This window comes from Dermacentor albipictus, chromosome 2 (genome assembly GCF_038994185.2).
Source record: "Dermacentor albipictus isolate Rhodes 1998 colony chromosome 2, USDA_Dalb.pri_finalv2, whole genome shotgun sequence".
In the NCBI taxonomy this organism is placed as follows: domain Eukaryota; kingdom Metazoa; phylum Arthropoda; class Arachnida; order Ixodida; family Ixodidae; genus Dermacentor; species Dermacentor albipictus.
In genome coordinates, this window is record NC_091822.1 from 173252044 (window position 1) to 173270177 (window position 18134).

The window sequence follows — 18134 nt, forward strand, 5'->3', positions numbered from 1 at the left end:
TTTCTTTACCCACGGTGGTTCTTTAGTGGCTGTAGTGTTGGGCTGCTAAGCACAAGGTCGTGGTATTGAATCCCAGCCACGGCGGCCGCATTTCGATGGGCGCGAAATGCGAAAACACCCATGTACTTAGATTTTGGTGAATGTTCAAGGACCCCGGTGGTCCGAATTTCCGGAGTCCCCCCACTACGGTGTGCCTCATAATCGGATCGTTGTTTTGGCATCCAAAACACCATAATTTAATTTTTTTTTAACTGTTCTTTCTTCAGAAGTTCAGTTTATGGAATGGAATAAATGACTACATAGATTAATCTACTCAAGTGTGGTACATTAGCCTGTGTGGCATTCAAACATGCTGGGGAAAGGGGGGTCATCATTTACAAGTCAAATTAGTAGCAACACTCAAAACTTGCATGCAAATACAAGCAGGGCCTGCAACAAAGTGGTGCATAGACAAGCTTGTTACAGACCTTGTTATAGTGACGTCTCATTTGACTCAAATATCTTCATTATATATGATATTTGTTATGTCAATATTGTACTATCAAGAGAAAGCTCCTTATGTATTGAAACGCAGAGAATTCTGCCGACTTGCTACTGTGCATGGGGAAGGTAATCGGGGACGGAAAGGCCCTAGGAGGACGATTGCAGGAAAAAGATATGGTAAGCACAGGTGAGACAAAGGTGATGGTGTTGTCTTCAAAGATAATTTAAAAATTTTTAAAGCTTGCCTGATGTGCATTACAAATGGCGGTAATGCATTTTGTTGGAATGTGCAGGCTGCAGATACCGGTGATCTTTTCATTTCGGTAGAATGGGCTTTGGTTCCCAAAAACCATTATATTTACGAAGAATACTAGGCCTTATTGCCTTCTCAGAAGACTAGTTTCTAACACACCACAGTTATCACAATATAGGTTGGTGGTCAGTCCTAGGCAGTAGAGATAGTCATTGGCGAGTGCAGGGTACAGACGAAATCAATGATATACGTATCATCACAAGGTGACCCGGCAGCTGATGTGGAAATCTAGATATTAGGACAGGGTCTATTGAGTGGAAAAGGGAGGTTGAAATTAAGACTACGCATGGGATTCCTTTCCCTGTAGGCATGTTTCTTTGCCATTGCCAATGCATCGAACTTAAAATATATACAAGTGCCTAAAGTACTATCGCGTTTCAGCGCTGCATTTGTGCAGGTCAAGTGTATAGTCTGTTGTGGAATCCAACCTGGTGACCTTGTGGTCCCCAGATCATAGTGGGGCTGGCCAGGGCTATTCATTTGAATAATTGTAAATGTTCAGTAAAATTTACTTGGTTTAGGTACCAGGCACAAACAACTGATTACAATCAATTAGTAGCAATCTTAAATCTGAGCACATCGAGCAGCAGGGATAGTGTCCTGTAGGAGTCATTTCTAATTGCATTCAAAATAATTCTCTCTCCAGGGCTCTAACTGAGAAGCGATTCTGCAAAGCACCATTGTGGGTCTGTTCAGTGTACGCTATTGTTGTTGCTGCTTCTACAACTAAACAAAAACGAAAAAGTTGAAAGTTTATCTTTTATTTTCATGTCAGCCACTCTCATGTAATGGTATTTATTTAACAAAACAGTACTGTACATGTTAATGGATGAACGCAGCAGGTGACATACACGTATGAGCAAAATGAAGTTAAAATAATATGTGAAGCTTTCATAAAACTATTTGGCACATATGTTCTTGACAATTTTGCCCAGTGACCAAGCAAGTTTATTTACCACATTTAAAAAGCGTTGCACGGCCTCTTTACAAGATTGTCTTTTCATGCAACACAGTCATACATAGAGTGCACTGTACTATTTGGAAGATGAAGAAAACGCATAATGCGAAAACACCCATGTACTTAGATTTAGGTGCATGCTAAAGAACCCCAGGTGGTTGAAATTTCCGGAGTCCCCCACTACGGCGTGCCTCATAATCGGAAAGTGGTTTTGGCACGTAAAGCCCCATAATTTCATTTTTTTAAAACGAAAAGTACAAACATGCACAACAAACAAATGAGTTTTTGAGTGTGGATGTGTGGAAATGTATGCCTTTGTACATGAGTGACATTTATGTTCCTAAATGAGCAGAGCTGAAGCACATAGTTTTAGAGAAATCCTAGTGCAACGGCATGTTCCCGAGACCTCTGTCGCAGACTTGCTAGAGCCGTGGCTGGCATGTCGAATTCCTTGCACATCTGATTGGCACTTGCTCCTGCAGAAAAGGGGACAAACAAAACAAAACCTCTTTTTATTATAAAAACTATTAAAATGTCAACTAAGATTACAGTGCAAGGCTGCATCGTAAACTGCACACAAAGCATTCAAATGGCCACTAAACACTAATATTCAATTTGTTTATATTGCTGAAGTATTCTTTGAAAACCCTATTTTCGCTCATTTGGTGTAAAAAGATTAATCACGCGAGCTCAAGTATGTCATTGCGACATCACAAATTTTAAGATGTCTTCTCATCTGACTGTCTTGACTTGAACTTGTTCGTTTGAATGTTTAGTTCCTTTACAACACGATGTAGTCCTTTGCTGATAAAAAGGCCCTTGTCAAGTTTGGGCATTGCAAACAGACAAGCATGTCACTCTGATCATGTGGCAGCTAATGCATGTCTGCAAAGAATAAAGTGGCTGCGTGGAATGAAAATGTCTAAAATTTCAAATAGAAACCCGCACACTCTTAATTATGTGGCTGAAAACGGGGCTTCCTCGAGATTAAGGTCACATTCACAAATGCCTCTACATAGAACACACTGCCTGCAATGTCGCAGATTCCGGCACATGACCTCATTCAATAATTCAATGTAACAAAGAAGAAAGAGGTGTGGTGCATGATGTAAACTTGATGTGGTTGCTCAGTTCTGGTATGGGAGAAGGCAGGGGAGAAATGTCGCTTGTAGATGCTAGTCGAGGCAGGAGAAGTGTATCTGCCTTAGTAATTAACCAATGTGAAAAATTTCAGGAAAATGCTCCCTACATGATGCTTTACTACTTGTAGTGCATAACCAAAAGTTGCAGTGGCATCTAATGAGGGGGCCCTTTAAAAATAAACCAGTAAAAATCCATGACATCACAGAGAGTTGGTGTGAGCTTCACCGCAGTGCCCACTAGTCTTTTGTTATGTCATTTCTGGGTAATCAAGCTTCAATTTGCAGTAAAAGTGTCCGTTTATGCTTCTGTGATAGTAAATTTGGTGAATCTGATTTACTTTTGCTTTAAAGGCTTGCAACTAGTACATGCTTTGCACAATACTTTGTTTCAGCATTCCGTTTGTAAGGAAGTCAAGGCCTATGCAATAATCTTTTCAGTGCTAAGATCTTTTTTTTTACCAACTTACCAGCAGCAAACTGACTTCCGTATGGAAATGTTGGCTTCACATCCATTCCCATAGCACTGTGAGAGCTGTTGAGGTTGTTGAATGTGCTTGAAATAAACCCTTCTGTGTTTCCAATCATCCCACTGCAAGGAGAATCAATACACATATTAATTTCTTTTTTCATAAATGTTGACTGACAAACATTGAACTGCTAGCTAGCTACTTACTGCATGTGAAATTGATGAGCCAGGATTGGTAGGGATGTAGGATCATAGGGATGTCAATAAAGTTAGTATAATGCTAGCACACCTCTATTGCAGATGTGATCACGTGAGCTGCAGTTGCATAATAAGTGCAGCTCCATGCTCTGTCAGTGGGTCTGCTGAAGCTCAGAAATGACTTCAACGCCAATCCATTTCGTCACTGACTTTGGGAATGCTTATCTCAAAACAGGTGTCATTCTCGGAATTTGTTCCAAGTGGATATCACTTTCAGAGTTGCCATCTACAATTCGTGAATTGCAATCTGTGCTGTGGAGTAATTCGTTCAAATAATTAGTGAAACTTAATTAGGCCAATTTATTTTGATTTCTAATGAAAAATAATTTCGACCTGTGGCAGGCACGTACCCAGGATTTTCTTTGGGGGGGGGGGGGCTACCATCATCATCATCATCATCCTGTTTTATGTCCATTGCAGATAGAAGGCCTCTCCCTGCGATCTCCAATTACCCCTGTCCTGCCGCCAACCGATTCCAGCTAGCACCCGCGAATTTCCTAATTTCATCGCACCATCTATAGCTTTCTGCCGTTTTCTACAGCACTTCCCTTTTCTTGGTACCCATTCTGTAACCCTAATGGTCCAACGGTTATCTAACCGGCGCATTACATGACCTGCCCAGCTACATTTTTTCTTCTTGATGTCAATTAGAATATCGTCTATACCCGTTCGCTCTCTGATCCAAACTGCTCTCTTTCTCTCTCTTAACGTTATGCCTAGCAATATTCGTTCGATCACTCTTTGCGCGGTTCTTAACTTGAACTGAAGTCTCTGCCCCATATGTCAGCACTGGCAAAATGCACTGAGTGCACACCTTACTTTTCAATAATAATGGTAAGCTTCCAGTCAGGAGCTGGCAATGTCTGCCGTATGCGATCCAACCTCTTTTTATTCTTCTGTGAATTTCCTTCTCATGGTCAGGGTTCCCTGTGATCAATTGACCTAGGTAAACGAACTCCTTCACAGCCTCTAGTGGACGACTGGCGATCCTGATATCTTGTTCCTTTGCCCGACTATTTACCATTATCTTCACCTTCTGCATATTAATATTCAGCGCCACTCTTACATTCTCTCAGTTAAGGTCTCCAATCATTTGTTGTAACTCGTCTGCATTGTTGTTGAATAGAACACTGTCATCGGCAAACAGAAGGTTACTGAGATATTTGCCGTCGATCTTTACTCCTAAGCCTTCCCAGTTTAATAGCTTGAATTCTTCTAAGCACGCAGTGAACAGCTTTGGAGAAATTGTGTCTCCCTGTCTGACCCCTTTCTCTATAGGTATCTACCTGCTTTTTTGTGTAGAATTAAGGTAGCTGTAGAACCTCTGGACATATTCTTATGCAAAGGACGAGTCAGTAAGACGAGAAACTATTTACAGATTATATTTACAACAACGGTTGCAGTGCTGACCGGTTAGATTCACAGCGCGAGCCCAGTTCGTTCTTCCTCCTCTTTTCTGTAGTGATGACGCCCACGCGCCTCGTTCAAACAAACAGATACCACACGCATGTAGCAATATTTTCCAAGCTTTTTACGTAAGCGTTCTGTACTCCTTGATTACGTAGTGCCTCTATGACCGCTGGTATCTCTACTGAATCAAATGCCTTTTCGTAGTCTATATAAGCTACGTAGAGAGGCTTATTGTACTCTGCGGATTTCGCGATAACGTGAGTGATGGCATGGATGTCATCCATTGTAAAGTATCTCTTCCTGAAGCCAGCCTGTTCTCTTGGTTGACGAAATCCAGTGTTGCCCTTATTCTATTGGAGAATATTTTGGTAAATATTTTATATAATACTGGGAGCAAGCTAATGGTCCTATAATTTTTCAATTCTTTAGTGTCTCCTTTTTTGTGGATTAGTATAATGTCTGCATTCTTCCAGTTTTCTGGGACCCTTGCAGTCGATAGACACTTCGTATAAAGAGCCGCCAGTTTTCCAAGCATTATGTCTCCTCCATCTTTGATTAAATCGACTGTTATTCCACCTTATCCTCCCGCTCTTCATCGTTTCATTTCTTGCAGGGCCCTTCTGACCTCATCGCTAGTTATAGGAAAGTTTCTGTATCCTGTTCATTACTGTTTCTAAGTGAGGTGTCGTGTCTCCTCTGAGTACTGTATACAGGTCAGCTTAAAATTTTTCCGCTGCTTTTACTATACCTTCGAGATTGCTGATGATGTCTTTTAGTGTATACATCATGGTTTGTCCCAAGCCAGGTTTCTTTTTTACTGATTTCAGGCTTCATTAATTTTTTTACGGCTTCTTCAGTTTTTCTCATGTTATAGTTTCGAATATCAGTTATTTTCGCCTTGTTAAGTTTTGACAGTTCCGCGAATTGCGTAACGCTGTGCGGCCGCCAGTCCCACACAACCACGTAGAGTGCAGGACTCTGCGATTCTAGATGTACTGTGCTCAACGCGAAAGGTTAGATAAACACCCACATAAGCACAGCAGAGAACTGGCTACGTGAGGCGGTTCGACCGATAACTGTAGAAGCGTCATTCAAAGCAAGTAATTGTTCTCCACTTCCGGCGACGTTTTCTCTACTTCCTTTTTAAATAAAAAGATGTTGATCCATAAATATTCTCATAAACAACGGTTAACATTTTTTATTATTCGATTTCCCTTGCAGTTTGGTTGTTGCCTTGGCTCTCTCCCTTAGTAGATCACTTAATTTCTCAACTCCTTTCGATTTTTGTTTCCAGTTGCCAATTTTGCACGAAAAGTGCTATACAGTTAGGGAAAAACAGACGAGGTAACGGGCGACCGTCATCTTGCTTATGGGTTTAAGGGTTATGGCAGGGTTTCATGATGGACGCACTTTCACATTATTTTATTTCCCACCTTATCTAACCCATATCACTGGTATATGGTTGCGGGCACCTGCCAGCCTCGCGGCGAGCCGTAACTCAAGGAAATAATGAAGCAAAGGGAAAAGTTAAACGCAATTGGCGTTTTCTCCAGCCGCAACTCGTTCCACGAGAGTGCAGACCAGCTCTGTAACAGCCGCATCCCTTTTCTGGTCCAAGGATCAGCCTAAACAAAGAAGGTTGAACTAACAAAAGCAACAGCTATGAGCGTGACGGTTGAGGTTGAATAGATGGTGACAACTGAACGCATCTCGAGTTAATCGCGCGGGTGCGGAATCTATGAGAAAACTGTCCTTCACATGACAAGAGGTGCCGATAACTACCGCCATCTAAAAGGAGTGAAAAAGGCAGCATAATGCTGACCGATTAATAGCTGCCAAGTCTCAACATTGATCTGGCGGCGCTTTAGCAATGTGTGAGGAGTGGTGGCGTGGGTGGGGGGGGGGGGGGGGGGGGGGTATGCCACTTGATTTCGGGGGGGGCCCGGGCCCCCCCGGGCCCCCCCGGGCCCCCCCCCCTGGGTACGTGCCTGACCTGTGGGAATAATCTGCTGCATAATCTTCTGCTGCATGCCACATGCTATTCGTTCACAATTGTTTAACGATTAAAAAAATGTATACATGTTTCTGTTGACACTATTCCCTTCAATATAAGCGATGCAGCATGATTGAAATGAGGACGCCTAGAAAAACATGCACCACAAGAGAAACTCTGGCCCTCACCACAGTGAGACATTTCCAGTGCTTCAGAAGAAAAAAAAAAAATACCACAGAAAAACGACAGGCCAGGAAGGGCAGTAGGCATCTTTTGTTCTTTTACGTGCAGAAGGGCAGCGGATTGGGCGAGTTGGTGTTCCATGGTAACGATAAAATTCAAACATCGCTAGACGACAGGACCAGAAAGAGGAGGAGACAAACACGGAGCTGAATCCACGTGCCTTTGATTTTCCCTTGAAGCACTGGAAATGTCTTGGGTGTGTAAGCTCAAACTACCTCGGCTGTCTGCATTTAGTACGAATAACCCACACCAAGATGTCATTACTATAAATGTATGCTAGCAGCTAAGTAGCTCATGTCCGTCGTATAAGTATTTCTGTGCCCTCTGGTTAAACTCGGCGACTCAAGATGGCGCCACCAGTAGTGCTACTCACGCTTACGTCGTCGCTTCATGGTTTCTTTTTTTATTTATAAGACTCTCAAGGGACATAATAGTACATTGCAGAGGGGAAGGGCAAGAATACAGTGCAAGAGTAAAAATATATGTATATAGAAAAGCCAACTCTCTTATCCGCGAGATGGCCGCAACCTTTAGGACCTGGAAAATTTTGCGACAGATTACGTGTCTACGAGGATATATTTTAAAAAAAGAGAGAGAGAAAGAAAAGCCCGATACTACGCCGTCGTTGGGTTCGTATATTGTCGTGGCACATACCCGAAGTTGTCCGACGCGGCCGCAGCTCCGAACGCCCCGTGGTGTCCGAAGACGCTGGTGGCGGCCGGCGCGTCGGCCCTGGCGGACAGCGCTGCTGCCGAGCTGACGAGACTGGGTGACCAGGCGGCCATGTCGTTGGCCGCACTCAGAGCCGGTATGTGGAAATCCGGCACGCTCAGCGAGGACGGGCCTCCCGCAGTTCCGCTTCCGTTGCCGGCGAGCAGGCCATACACCTGCAGACGAAGCGATCGCAGGGGCTTAGTTAGCAATTAATAGCTACTGGTTGTCAAAGAAGAAAAATCTGTCGACTGTGCTGTGTAAGTACCAGGCTGGCACCTGGCTATCGGTCAGCAGCATGAAGAAGGAGGGTGAAGATGGCAGAGAAGGTGTAAAGAGAGCTATAAAAATAGCGAACGCAAGTGACTTAGACCGTGTATCACGAGAAGCCAACGAAGACACCAAGGAAAACACAGGGGAAGTTACTTGTACTTACTAATTGAATTCAAGAAATGATAATGGCAATGAAAGTGGATGAAAAAACTTGCCGCAGGTGGGGAATGATCCCACATCTTCGCATTACGCGTGTCATGCTCTACCAATTGTATAGGGCGCCCTGTTTCACATGCTGCAATTAGAGCGAAAAATTGAAGCAGTCGCAGATTGTGCGAGTTGGGCGCGGATGCGAGTTAAATCTACATTGTCCTTCCGTCTATCGCCGAGCGCCATTAAAGACGTCAAACGTTCCGCCGCGCTGCAGAGTAGCCGACTTCACGGACGCGACGCCGACGTTTCGTTCCCTTCAATGCCATCAAGCGTAACATATGAATGACGTGACGTGAATGGCATGCACGCATGACACGTGATAAATGATATGACATGAATGACATTAAATGTAATATCACGTGACTCGTGACATTGCGCGCACGGCATGAAATGCCGACATGACGTCATCCGGTCATGGCATGTCAAAACATGCATGCGTGACATGACGGATTACGTATATCATGCAACAAACTAAGGACATGCACGCATGGCAATACACGCAAGACGTAAATGGCACGTCATGAATTACATGTATGACGTGTAGCATGACTTAACATGAATAACATTTTATGACATGTGCGACCACAAGCACATATAGCTAGTTACCCAAGCTAGCAAATCATGACATGATCTTATAATGAAGTGGCATAAATAACATGATAAAAGGCATGTCATAATATACATGCTATGTCGTGCATCTATGCATCGCAAAATTTCATGCATGTCACTCAACGTGCCTAAAGAGGGTAAAAAAAAATGCTTCTGTTCCAAGTTCGGTTCTTGCGCGCGTGGTGAGTGGCTTTACCGCACAGCGTCGCAACAAAATGGCGGAAGTATGCGCAACTCTTCTCCCTTTGGGAGCATATACACGGCCACTGATTCGGTGAAAGCGTCAGCGCCACCACATTCGAACACCGGCGAGCTAGCTTTTTTCGCCAGGCTCGCTTCCGAGTCGTGTGCGTCATCAACGCCATCGCACTCGCACACCTCTGCAGTGTTAGGGACTCGCCGAACCACAGGGACGGTGACCCGTCTTCTTACCTCACAAGTCACACCCGGCTCAAGCGACATCCGTATACATCCGAGATATTTCGCTTCTGCTTCCAGTGCGGGCGGAATGCAAACGCACTTGTGTGCTGCAATTATGTTGTGCGATAAAGAACGCTAGGCGATCGAAATTAATCCGGAGACCGCCTCACTAAGGAATACCCGTAGTCTATGCGTGGTTTAACGACGTTAAATACTGAAATTTAAGGTAAAACATGGCAATACACTCGATTCCCGGTAAGTCGAATGCACAATAGCTTCACTTGATTGCTGGTTCTGAAGACCTGTGTATAACTATAAGCTACATATGGAACAGACCAAGTGGAGCAACGATCTCGCGTTCTAGTATCTTACCTGTTGAGGCAAAGGGTCTCCGTTGATGCAGGACTCTGTCGCGTACGAGCCGTACCCTGGCTGCAACACAGTGTTCGACGGTGCCAGAGACTGATGCGAGCGGTGCCATGCTGCGGTGTCTGCGATCAGTTCAAATAAATATGCCAGTTTGCAACGCTGACGTCCCCAGTTTTCAATATAACTGGCGTATAATTCTCTAAAATAAATAAACAAGCAAACAGATAAGTAAAACAAACAAACTAATAAAGTCAACGTTTCCTTATTTCTTTCGTTTAAACGTAAGAAAATGCAACTCTCCTGAGCCTATGAAGCAACAAGGTTTAAATATCGGGGACGCCGGAATTAAAGGTTGTGCGACGCCACTGCCTAATTATCTATATCGCAAAATTTTATCTAACACCCTCAAACCAAGAAGGCAGAAAAGAGTGACTGTTGCTGACTGTTTTTATGACACCGGTTCAAGATTTTCCAGGTCCTCTCGCGCATATGTTAGGAAACATGCTAGGTGGGCCATATGGCTGATATTGTGGCGAAGAAGAGGTCAGTACACTAAAGAGGCCGACAAAATTGTAAAATGACGAAAACTGTGAATGAAAAAATAAAAAAGGTTGTAGTTTCGCCCCAAAGTCGCAGCATTGATAGTGATAGCAATGTACTAAACAGCTACACGACGTAAGGTTCGTAGTTTTATCGGCTGTTTAAATTTCAGTAAGCATTCACTTATCAAGTAAATTAACAAGCACAATGTCACCTGCGCACGAGCAAACATGGAACAGATCTCGCTCGATGAATGCGAACATTCTCCGTCACAATGCTGGCACGATGAGAAACGCCGGCCTCGGGAAGCGATCGCATCGCGCTGCCTCTCGCTTCAACGTGTGTCCGCCACTTGCGCGATTCGAAAGTTCACTGCTTCTAAAAACAGCGATTCGCGTTCCCTCACCATTGAATAAAAGCTAGGTGCTACTTTCCTCATCACGGAAGGAGATGCCAGCGTTCAGTCGAGCGTATGCCTGTAAATGTAGCTTCGCTGCACAAAGAGTGTTTGTGCTGGAAAGCCAAATAATTCGGTGCAGACTTCGATTTTGGTGGCGAACCGCACACTATATGCAACGCCTGAAAATTTCTATGCGTACCATGTAGAAGGGTAACGCCATCAGTTTTTGTTTGTAGAATTGAATGTACAACAACACTGCGCAAACTCGTTTGATTGTTCGCTTCCAACGCTATAGGAAAGAGTATGAGACGCCCACTGGGACAGATTTCTTTATGGCCCCGATTGAATACGCACGGCATCTTTATGACCAATAATATAACCTCCGACACGATGGTTTCTTTTTCTCTCGTTGCGTTTTTAACACGGCGCAAAGATATAATGTGCAGAAACTAGTAAAGCGACTGGAACACAATTATGCAAGAGCTCTGAATAAGCCGCGTGACCCCGGCGTCGGTGAAAAGTCTATACCTTTGATCACGAACACAAAACACCAAGAATCAAAACAAACCATCTCAATAATATGGTAAACTCATAGTGCGAAAACTTATCAGCACCATTTTACTCTAAGGTTTGAGCCCATGATGGGCAAGTCGATCTTCTAAGATAGCAGTTCGGATGTGCATTGCAGAATAGTTAATATACGTTTACTACTATACGTTACTACATGTTAATATACGTTTACTAGTTTTTCAACTCTTCTGGGATGCCCAGCTAATACGGAGAAGAGGGCGACAACCGTAGCATTAAGGCTTAGCAGGATCTAATTTCTAACTGCCAATTATTGGTTGTCACTGCCAACAAATTTCGGTATAGTACACGAATGTCTCTACAGATACTTTTAATAAATCCTCACATGCGTCCGCAGATCACCCGTGCCCGCGAAAACACTAATCTGTTCACTCCATATAAATTACATCCGCCGCACTCAACCACGATTATCTTTCCATGTCATTTATTCCGTGTGCTCTATTAGAGTGAGGAGTTACTACGCTTTTCATGTGTGACTTACCTCACACCACTTATTTTTCTTAATATCAACCATAATATCAACTACGCTCTTTCAGCCATGCAACTGATAGTGCCGTCTCTCTGCTTGTTAAAGGGTCACTAAAGAGAAACATTAGATCAGTTTACGCGGATAAAGTTTGTTGGGGTACGCTCTGTGTGAGGCTGGGGGAGCGTAAATGGAGCCCAAATGTTGACATTTCGAATGCCAGAATCCAGCTCCATCGACAGGATACGGTACTCGGAATCCTTGGCATGGCGGAGGACAAGGCCGCTAAAATGCGACATCAAAATTATGGCCGTACCCCGGCAGCCCGACTCGTCATAACTCCAGAAAGATCTTGTACGAAAATTCCTATCAAAGTGGCTGATCTGACCTAGTTTGCGAACATAAGTTCCTTGGAGTACTAAAATATATCCCTTATTTGAACTAGCCATGTTGACAGCCTCTGCCCACTTTGAAGCTCGAGGCAAATCTCTACAGTTGAACGTAGCTATAGTAAGAGAAATTTTGCCGGAATAGAAAAGAAACTGGAAGGGAAAAAGGCCCCCATTGTAAGGGCTAGTATCGAGCAATACCAGCCAGAAAGAAAACAAGCGACGATTGCCTATGAGAAAGTCTCTGAATCTGAAAACCCCTCGGTCGTGGAACAGTATACGAATTATCTGGCATTTTGGAGCAGTCGCATTCAAAAGCCTTACAAAAATTGGCAAGGAGACGTCTCCTCACCTTTCGAACGATTGTCGGTGTACGATTCTGATGCCACGTTAGACACCGCCACAGCAATGCGTTTGAGATCAGAGAGACCAGCCTCTGATATATAGGAGCTACCGTCCGAGCCCGAGGACGCCCGCCGCGCGGCCACATCCCTGGCAGCCGATTCAAACCGCTTGCCACGCTACTTGCGCGGCCATTGCAGCGGGCGCCGCAATTGCCGCGAGGACAACAGCGATAGCCGCAGTATCCTCCTCGTCACTTTCACCGTCGCGTGCCAGCGCGTCAGACAAGGGAGAGGACGCGTTGGAATGCGTGGAATCTCCATCGCCTCTGGCTCCATAGAGGACACCTCGCTGTCCAGTACTCTACAGCTACTACATGGGCATTGTGCTGCTGCCCACTGTTGATCCTAGCCGGTCCTGCTATGGGACGCCACCTTCCCCCTCTAATCTTCACCTCATTCTTCCGACCCTCTTTCTTCCCACAGACACTGAGGCGCAGGTACTCGCTGCTCTGGGCGCGCGGGAACCAACGAATGGGTGTGGACGGTGCATGCCAAGACCGCACGGTCTCCGCCACATCGCATGCACGCTGCTTCGCAAACCACGTGTCCGAACTGCTCACAGCGCGCGCACTTAGGCATGTCAAATGCGGCCGCGTGGTGACCTTCCAAGTTGCGTCTGCGACACACACGCACAACTCCCTCATACTCGCAATGCAGTATACCATCTCGCCTACGCGAAGAAGGTTAAGAACGGTCCGCGTCATCACCATGCGGATGCAGCGGTTGCCTGAACCAATGTCAGGAAGCCCTGGCACGTGCTCGCCCGAGATCCCCTGGACCTTGCCAAAGGCTTGCAGCTCGTTGACAGGAGCCTCCTCCGGAAGGTCTAGAGGGTAGTCAAGTGCCCTGACAAACTTCGAACGAACATCACGATATTCGACGCCAACTTCCACATCGCGAACCTTCAAAGCGTGATCAGCTATAAGAAACAATCAAACGCGGCCTTATTCTTGAACATAATCATGAAGCGAGCCGCTCCGAAATCCTTTGGTATGAGCTAGACATCTGCAACCGTTGATGTCAAATAAAACTTTATTTGATTTGACTTTGCTCACCGTGGTGCTGGAGCCCCGCAGAGGCCATGCCGGAGTCCAGATGCGGGTGATGGTGCGTCGTCGCTGCTGCGCTGACAACTGGAGCAGCGGCTGCAGCCTGGGCGTAGCCCTGTAGCAGCTGGCTGCTGAACGCGGCGCCTGCGGGTTGGCTGCCCACCTGTTTGCGCCAGCGGGCGCGTCGGTTGCTGAACCATACCTGCAGTGCGCGCAGCGTCGAGTGAATGGTTAGACAGGAATGCAATAGTCTCTCGTTATAACGAAGTCATCGGGAAAAGAAATTGCTTTCGCTGTAAGCGGTGTTTCGTTAAAGGCGGATTATCTGGTAAAGAGTCATGGGAATGCGAGAGCTCTTATGAAACGTACACTGAAACAGAGCTGTACTCGATACGTGGCTATACATGAGAGTTGCAAAATTCTGCTGACGCCCGTAAACAGTGCCCTGTTTTGTCGGTTATCATCATGTGATGCAATTAGTGGGAAAAAGCTGCCGCCGCATGGCGGAGTGGATTTCGCAGCGTTTTCTTTTTGCTTCGGTAGGTTGGCGCGAAGAAATGCAAATGTATGCGATACCGAGTGGTCCCGTGCTGATAAACCGCTTCGTACTTCATAATAAAAGGTATCTGATGCCCCCTCGTTTCAAATAATCTCGTATAAAATGCATGTACTGAGGTCGGAAATACGCGAAACTTCGAGTAAAGAGATATTTCGAATAAATCAGTTACGCATTATTTTTGGTTTACTGCTTTTACGCACAAAACAGCAGGTTTGCTCCAATTGGCAAAATGGGAGAACCATAGTTTGAAATCCATGACGTCATCGTGACGTATACCCGTGCTGAAGTTTTGGTGATACATTCACATCCATTAAAGACGCCCGCCGCCGTAGCGCAGTGTCCATGGCGTTGCGCTGCCAAGCTCGAGGTCGTGGTTCCGATTCCGGGCCGCGGCGGCCGCATTCGTATGGGGAGAAATGCCAAAAATTCTCGGGTACTTAGGTTTACGCGCACGTTTTTTACAAAAGCCACAAGTTGTCGAAAGTTGTCGAAATTAAACAGGAGATCTTCACTATACGGCGTGCTTCATTATCAGATCGTGGTTATGTCACGTACCGTTACGATTGGCGTTTAGCACTGTTGTTCCCGGCGGTCTTCTCGACAAAGAGTGCTTCACTGGCAAACCTGCAGCTATGGATGTTGTTGTACCTGTCGAGCCTTCTTGAAAAAGGATGCACACCGGCGAGCGTGCAGCTAGGCCATTCACGTTGCATCGTCTTTTCAGCGCCAAAGAGCTGGTTCGAAGAAATCTGCGTCACGTCAAGATGACTGACAAGCGATTATGTGTCGCGTGTTCGTCTGGTTAAGGATCTGGAGGTGAAGAACGAGACGAGTCCTGGGACCCCAAACCGTGAAGTGGTCATCGACATTATGCAACATGCCGATTGATGCGGAAAGCCTAGGGTGACTACTTAGAGTTCGTTTGAACAGCGTCGACTCAGGCATCGCATGAAGTTGTATCTGCAGTGCATCGAGGGGGGCTTGGACGCCAGAGGCGAAGCAAGATCCACCATCAGTGAGATATTGCAAGACTGCGAGACAGTTTCGATTGGCCGAGACGACGGACATTGACCCTCAATGAGAGAAAGCAGGTATTGAAGTGCTTAAAAAGCGGAGCTTGAGTGTTGAAAACTGTGCTCGCATACATGTAAAGCATCATCATGTAAATAAAACCTTTTTCTCATCTCTTGGACGTCGCCCCGGACCTATCGATTGCCCGGCGTCTGGCACATCACCAGCCACGGTACCTTAATGGCCGTCTGGACCTTGACATCGCAACAATACCGAGAACTTATTTTAATTTTGGAAAGACCACCTTTATTTCTATCTCTCATATTTTCATCTGCTTCTCAAGGAATGTATCACTCGAAGACATACGTATCCATCCATACAATTTGTATAAAATAACTCAATCCTCTCGGCCAAACAAATTTGGCAGCAGACACCCTTGAGTCGCAATAAATTGAAACAAACCGAAGCGAACAGTGCGAAATTCGCGATCGCGTGACGGTCACGCTGAGAGTCGAACAAATTAGAAACATTTGTCGTCTACTAACAATTTTCCGCCAAGTGAATGGAAACAGAGGTTTGAATGATATGCTGTACCATACTATACGCTGGTTTACACTTGCTCGTTACGTTTATTTAACGCGCGAGAAAAAAAAAGGGGGGGGGGGGAGGTCAATTGGAGTGCTTGCCTGAACTCTGTTCTCCGTGAGCTTGGTCCTCTGCGCGAGCTCCTCGCGCGTGTACACGTCCGGGTACTGGGTGCGCTCGAAGGCCCGCTCCAGGGCGTCCAGCTGTTCGGAGGTGAAGGTGGTGCGCGAACGGCGCGTCTTGCGCTTGAGCAGCAGGCCCGGCTCCGAGTCGCAGTCGGAGTCGTCGTCCAGACCGCTGAGCCGACCTGCGTGCACCGAACAAAGAAGGGCTTTAGAAGAAATGTAATTCGCGAGGAATGCGGTACAATTATGTATTGTTGTGTCAGGTTGTGTCTCATTGCGTATCACCGTTTATAATTATCGCGAGCGCGTTATAGCGTGACGACATATTTACAAAATCCAACATCCAGCCAGCTCAAGCACCAATGCTTTAGCGCAGGACTGGGCAGCCCGTTCGTCCTGGATGAACGAATACAAATTCAGGTATGCTGTACACCTCAGCCTTTAAGCAATGAAGAAAAAAATTACGCTCTTCAGTTACATGCATCAGCCTATATAGCGAAAGTACCATCTCGTGCAATTAGCACTGCTTTTATGCGGGCTGAATGACCATTGAATGGCACCCCATTCTGAGCTTTCGTTACACGGTAGTGCACGCAGCCAAGAGTACACTCGCAATTGTAAAACAAGCGAGTGATAAACTACGGCAGTACAGTAGTACAGCGAGGCCTACAGAAAGAAACTAATGCACACACAAAAATGAAATCAACTCGCGCAGTATTTTGCCATGCGCAGAATAAAGCTTTATTAGTCAGGACATCTTTGGTATCGTCTCCGTCTTTTGTTGCTTTCAGTATACGGAACCGATAGGCGCCTGGCCCTAATTAAGCAAACACGTTTAAATGAACCTTCTCCGCCGTGTACACGCATTGCATGCAGAACAGGCCCAAATTCGTAAGCATTACGAGAAATTTGGGAGAGTTGTCAGTTATGCATGGTTGAAGTAGAAAAGTTTGTCTGCACTGGGTATGTATCTGGCGCCCAAAAGAATTGTGATGCACTGATTTAAAAGAAAGAGAAGCATATACTTGTCACTCGAGTTCATGTGTTTGATAATTGGAAAATCCGCCCCTATCTCTTCATTTAACAAAAAGAAAAGATAAAAGCAATGATCCAACGATCAGTAAGAGTTCGCACAATTACGACAATTGGTTTCCTAGCCAAGCAAAACGCAGAAGACAAAGTCCTGTCATGAACACCTGTGAATTGCATTACCATTCAAGTGACAGCTTTATAGCGCTAAACTACAATAACAAAATGTGACGACGACGCTGAAAAAATCCTGCCGCACATATATACGGAAACGCTCATTTTGCTTGCTATGCGAAAAGACGGAGCGCGTTCCATCCCGATGGACGCTGTCGCGCGCGCGCTCACACGCGCCCGTTTCCGCGTATAATGTCGCTATATGGGACGTCCCACAATGGGAAAGGAGGGAGTGAGGCGAGCCCGAGTCCGAACTCGGCGGGGCGTTCCGGGCGACCGACCAATGAGCGTGTTTCCTGTTTACGCCCTGGTTTCCCCGCATTGTGCGAGCTTCCCGTCGCCGGGATTATCGCGTGTGTCGTTGGCCTCCCCTCCCCCGTGATTTGTTCCTTCCTCCCTTTCCCTGTTGGCGGCGTCAAAACGCTGGCATTATGCGCTGCGGGACAGGTTGAGTGATGAGCCCCTTTTCAATAAGGGTTGGGGAGGAAACCATGGCCTGGCTCGAGATCGGCTTTTGTGTTTACTTTTGTTTGTTCTTTTTCCTGTAAGGGCAATTTGAATACTATACTTTATAGAAGTGCACTTTTTTTCTTCTTCGCACCGGTTAGAACCGCGGTTCACAGCGATATGGCATTGTCAAAGGCTCAGCTCGAGCCATTTGGTCAATCTCGCAGCGTTCACTAACCTGCTAAGCTCCAAGTTACTTCACGCATATATTTTATGACCGCCAGAAAACTCCCGTCATGAGTATAAATGAGAAGGGTTCACTGCCGACTGGAATGTTTTTATAGCTTTAAAACTTTAGATCACCTGTTATTCGTGCGGAGAAGATTGGCTGAGTTGCTACAGTGGTTCATTCCGATGGAACTCACAGCGCACGAATGGCTAAGGGACAGAAACAGAGTGAAAGAACGGTGCTTCACTCTGTCGCTTATTTCTTAAGCAATCGGATCG

The 18134-nt window shown here is 45.7% G+C and overlaps 1 protein-coding gene across 3 annotated transcripts in view; it reads right to left on the reverse strand.

Annotated features, from left to right (window-relative positions):
• Positions 1-1599: 1599 nt before the first annotated feature.
• Positions 1600-18134, reverse strand: part of LOC135900828 (protein gooseberry-like) — a 51752-nt gene continuing 35217 nt past the window's right edge. For all 3 annotated transcript variants that reach the window (XM_070533152.1, XM_070533151.1, XM_070533150.1), the window contains exons 5-10: positions 15954-16159; positions 13704-13899; positions 9865-9983; positions 7921-8153; positions 3364-3485; positions 1600-2230 (exon numbers count right to left, since the gene is read on the reverse strand). In XM_070533152.1, coding sequence (XP_070389253.1) covers positions 2124-2230; positions 3364-3485; positions 7921-8153; positions 9865-9983; positions 13704-13899; positions 15954-16159 — 983 coding nt within the window. In that variant the 3' untranslated portion in view covers positions 1600-2123. The remainder of the gene's footprint in view (positions 2231-3363; positions 3486-7920; positions 8154-9864; positions 9984-13703; positions 13900-15953; positions 16160-18134) is intronic.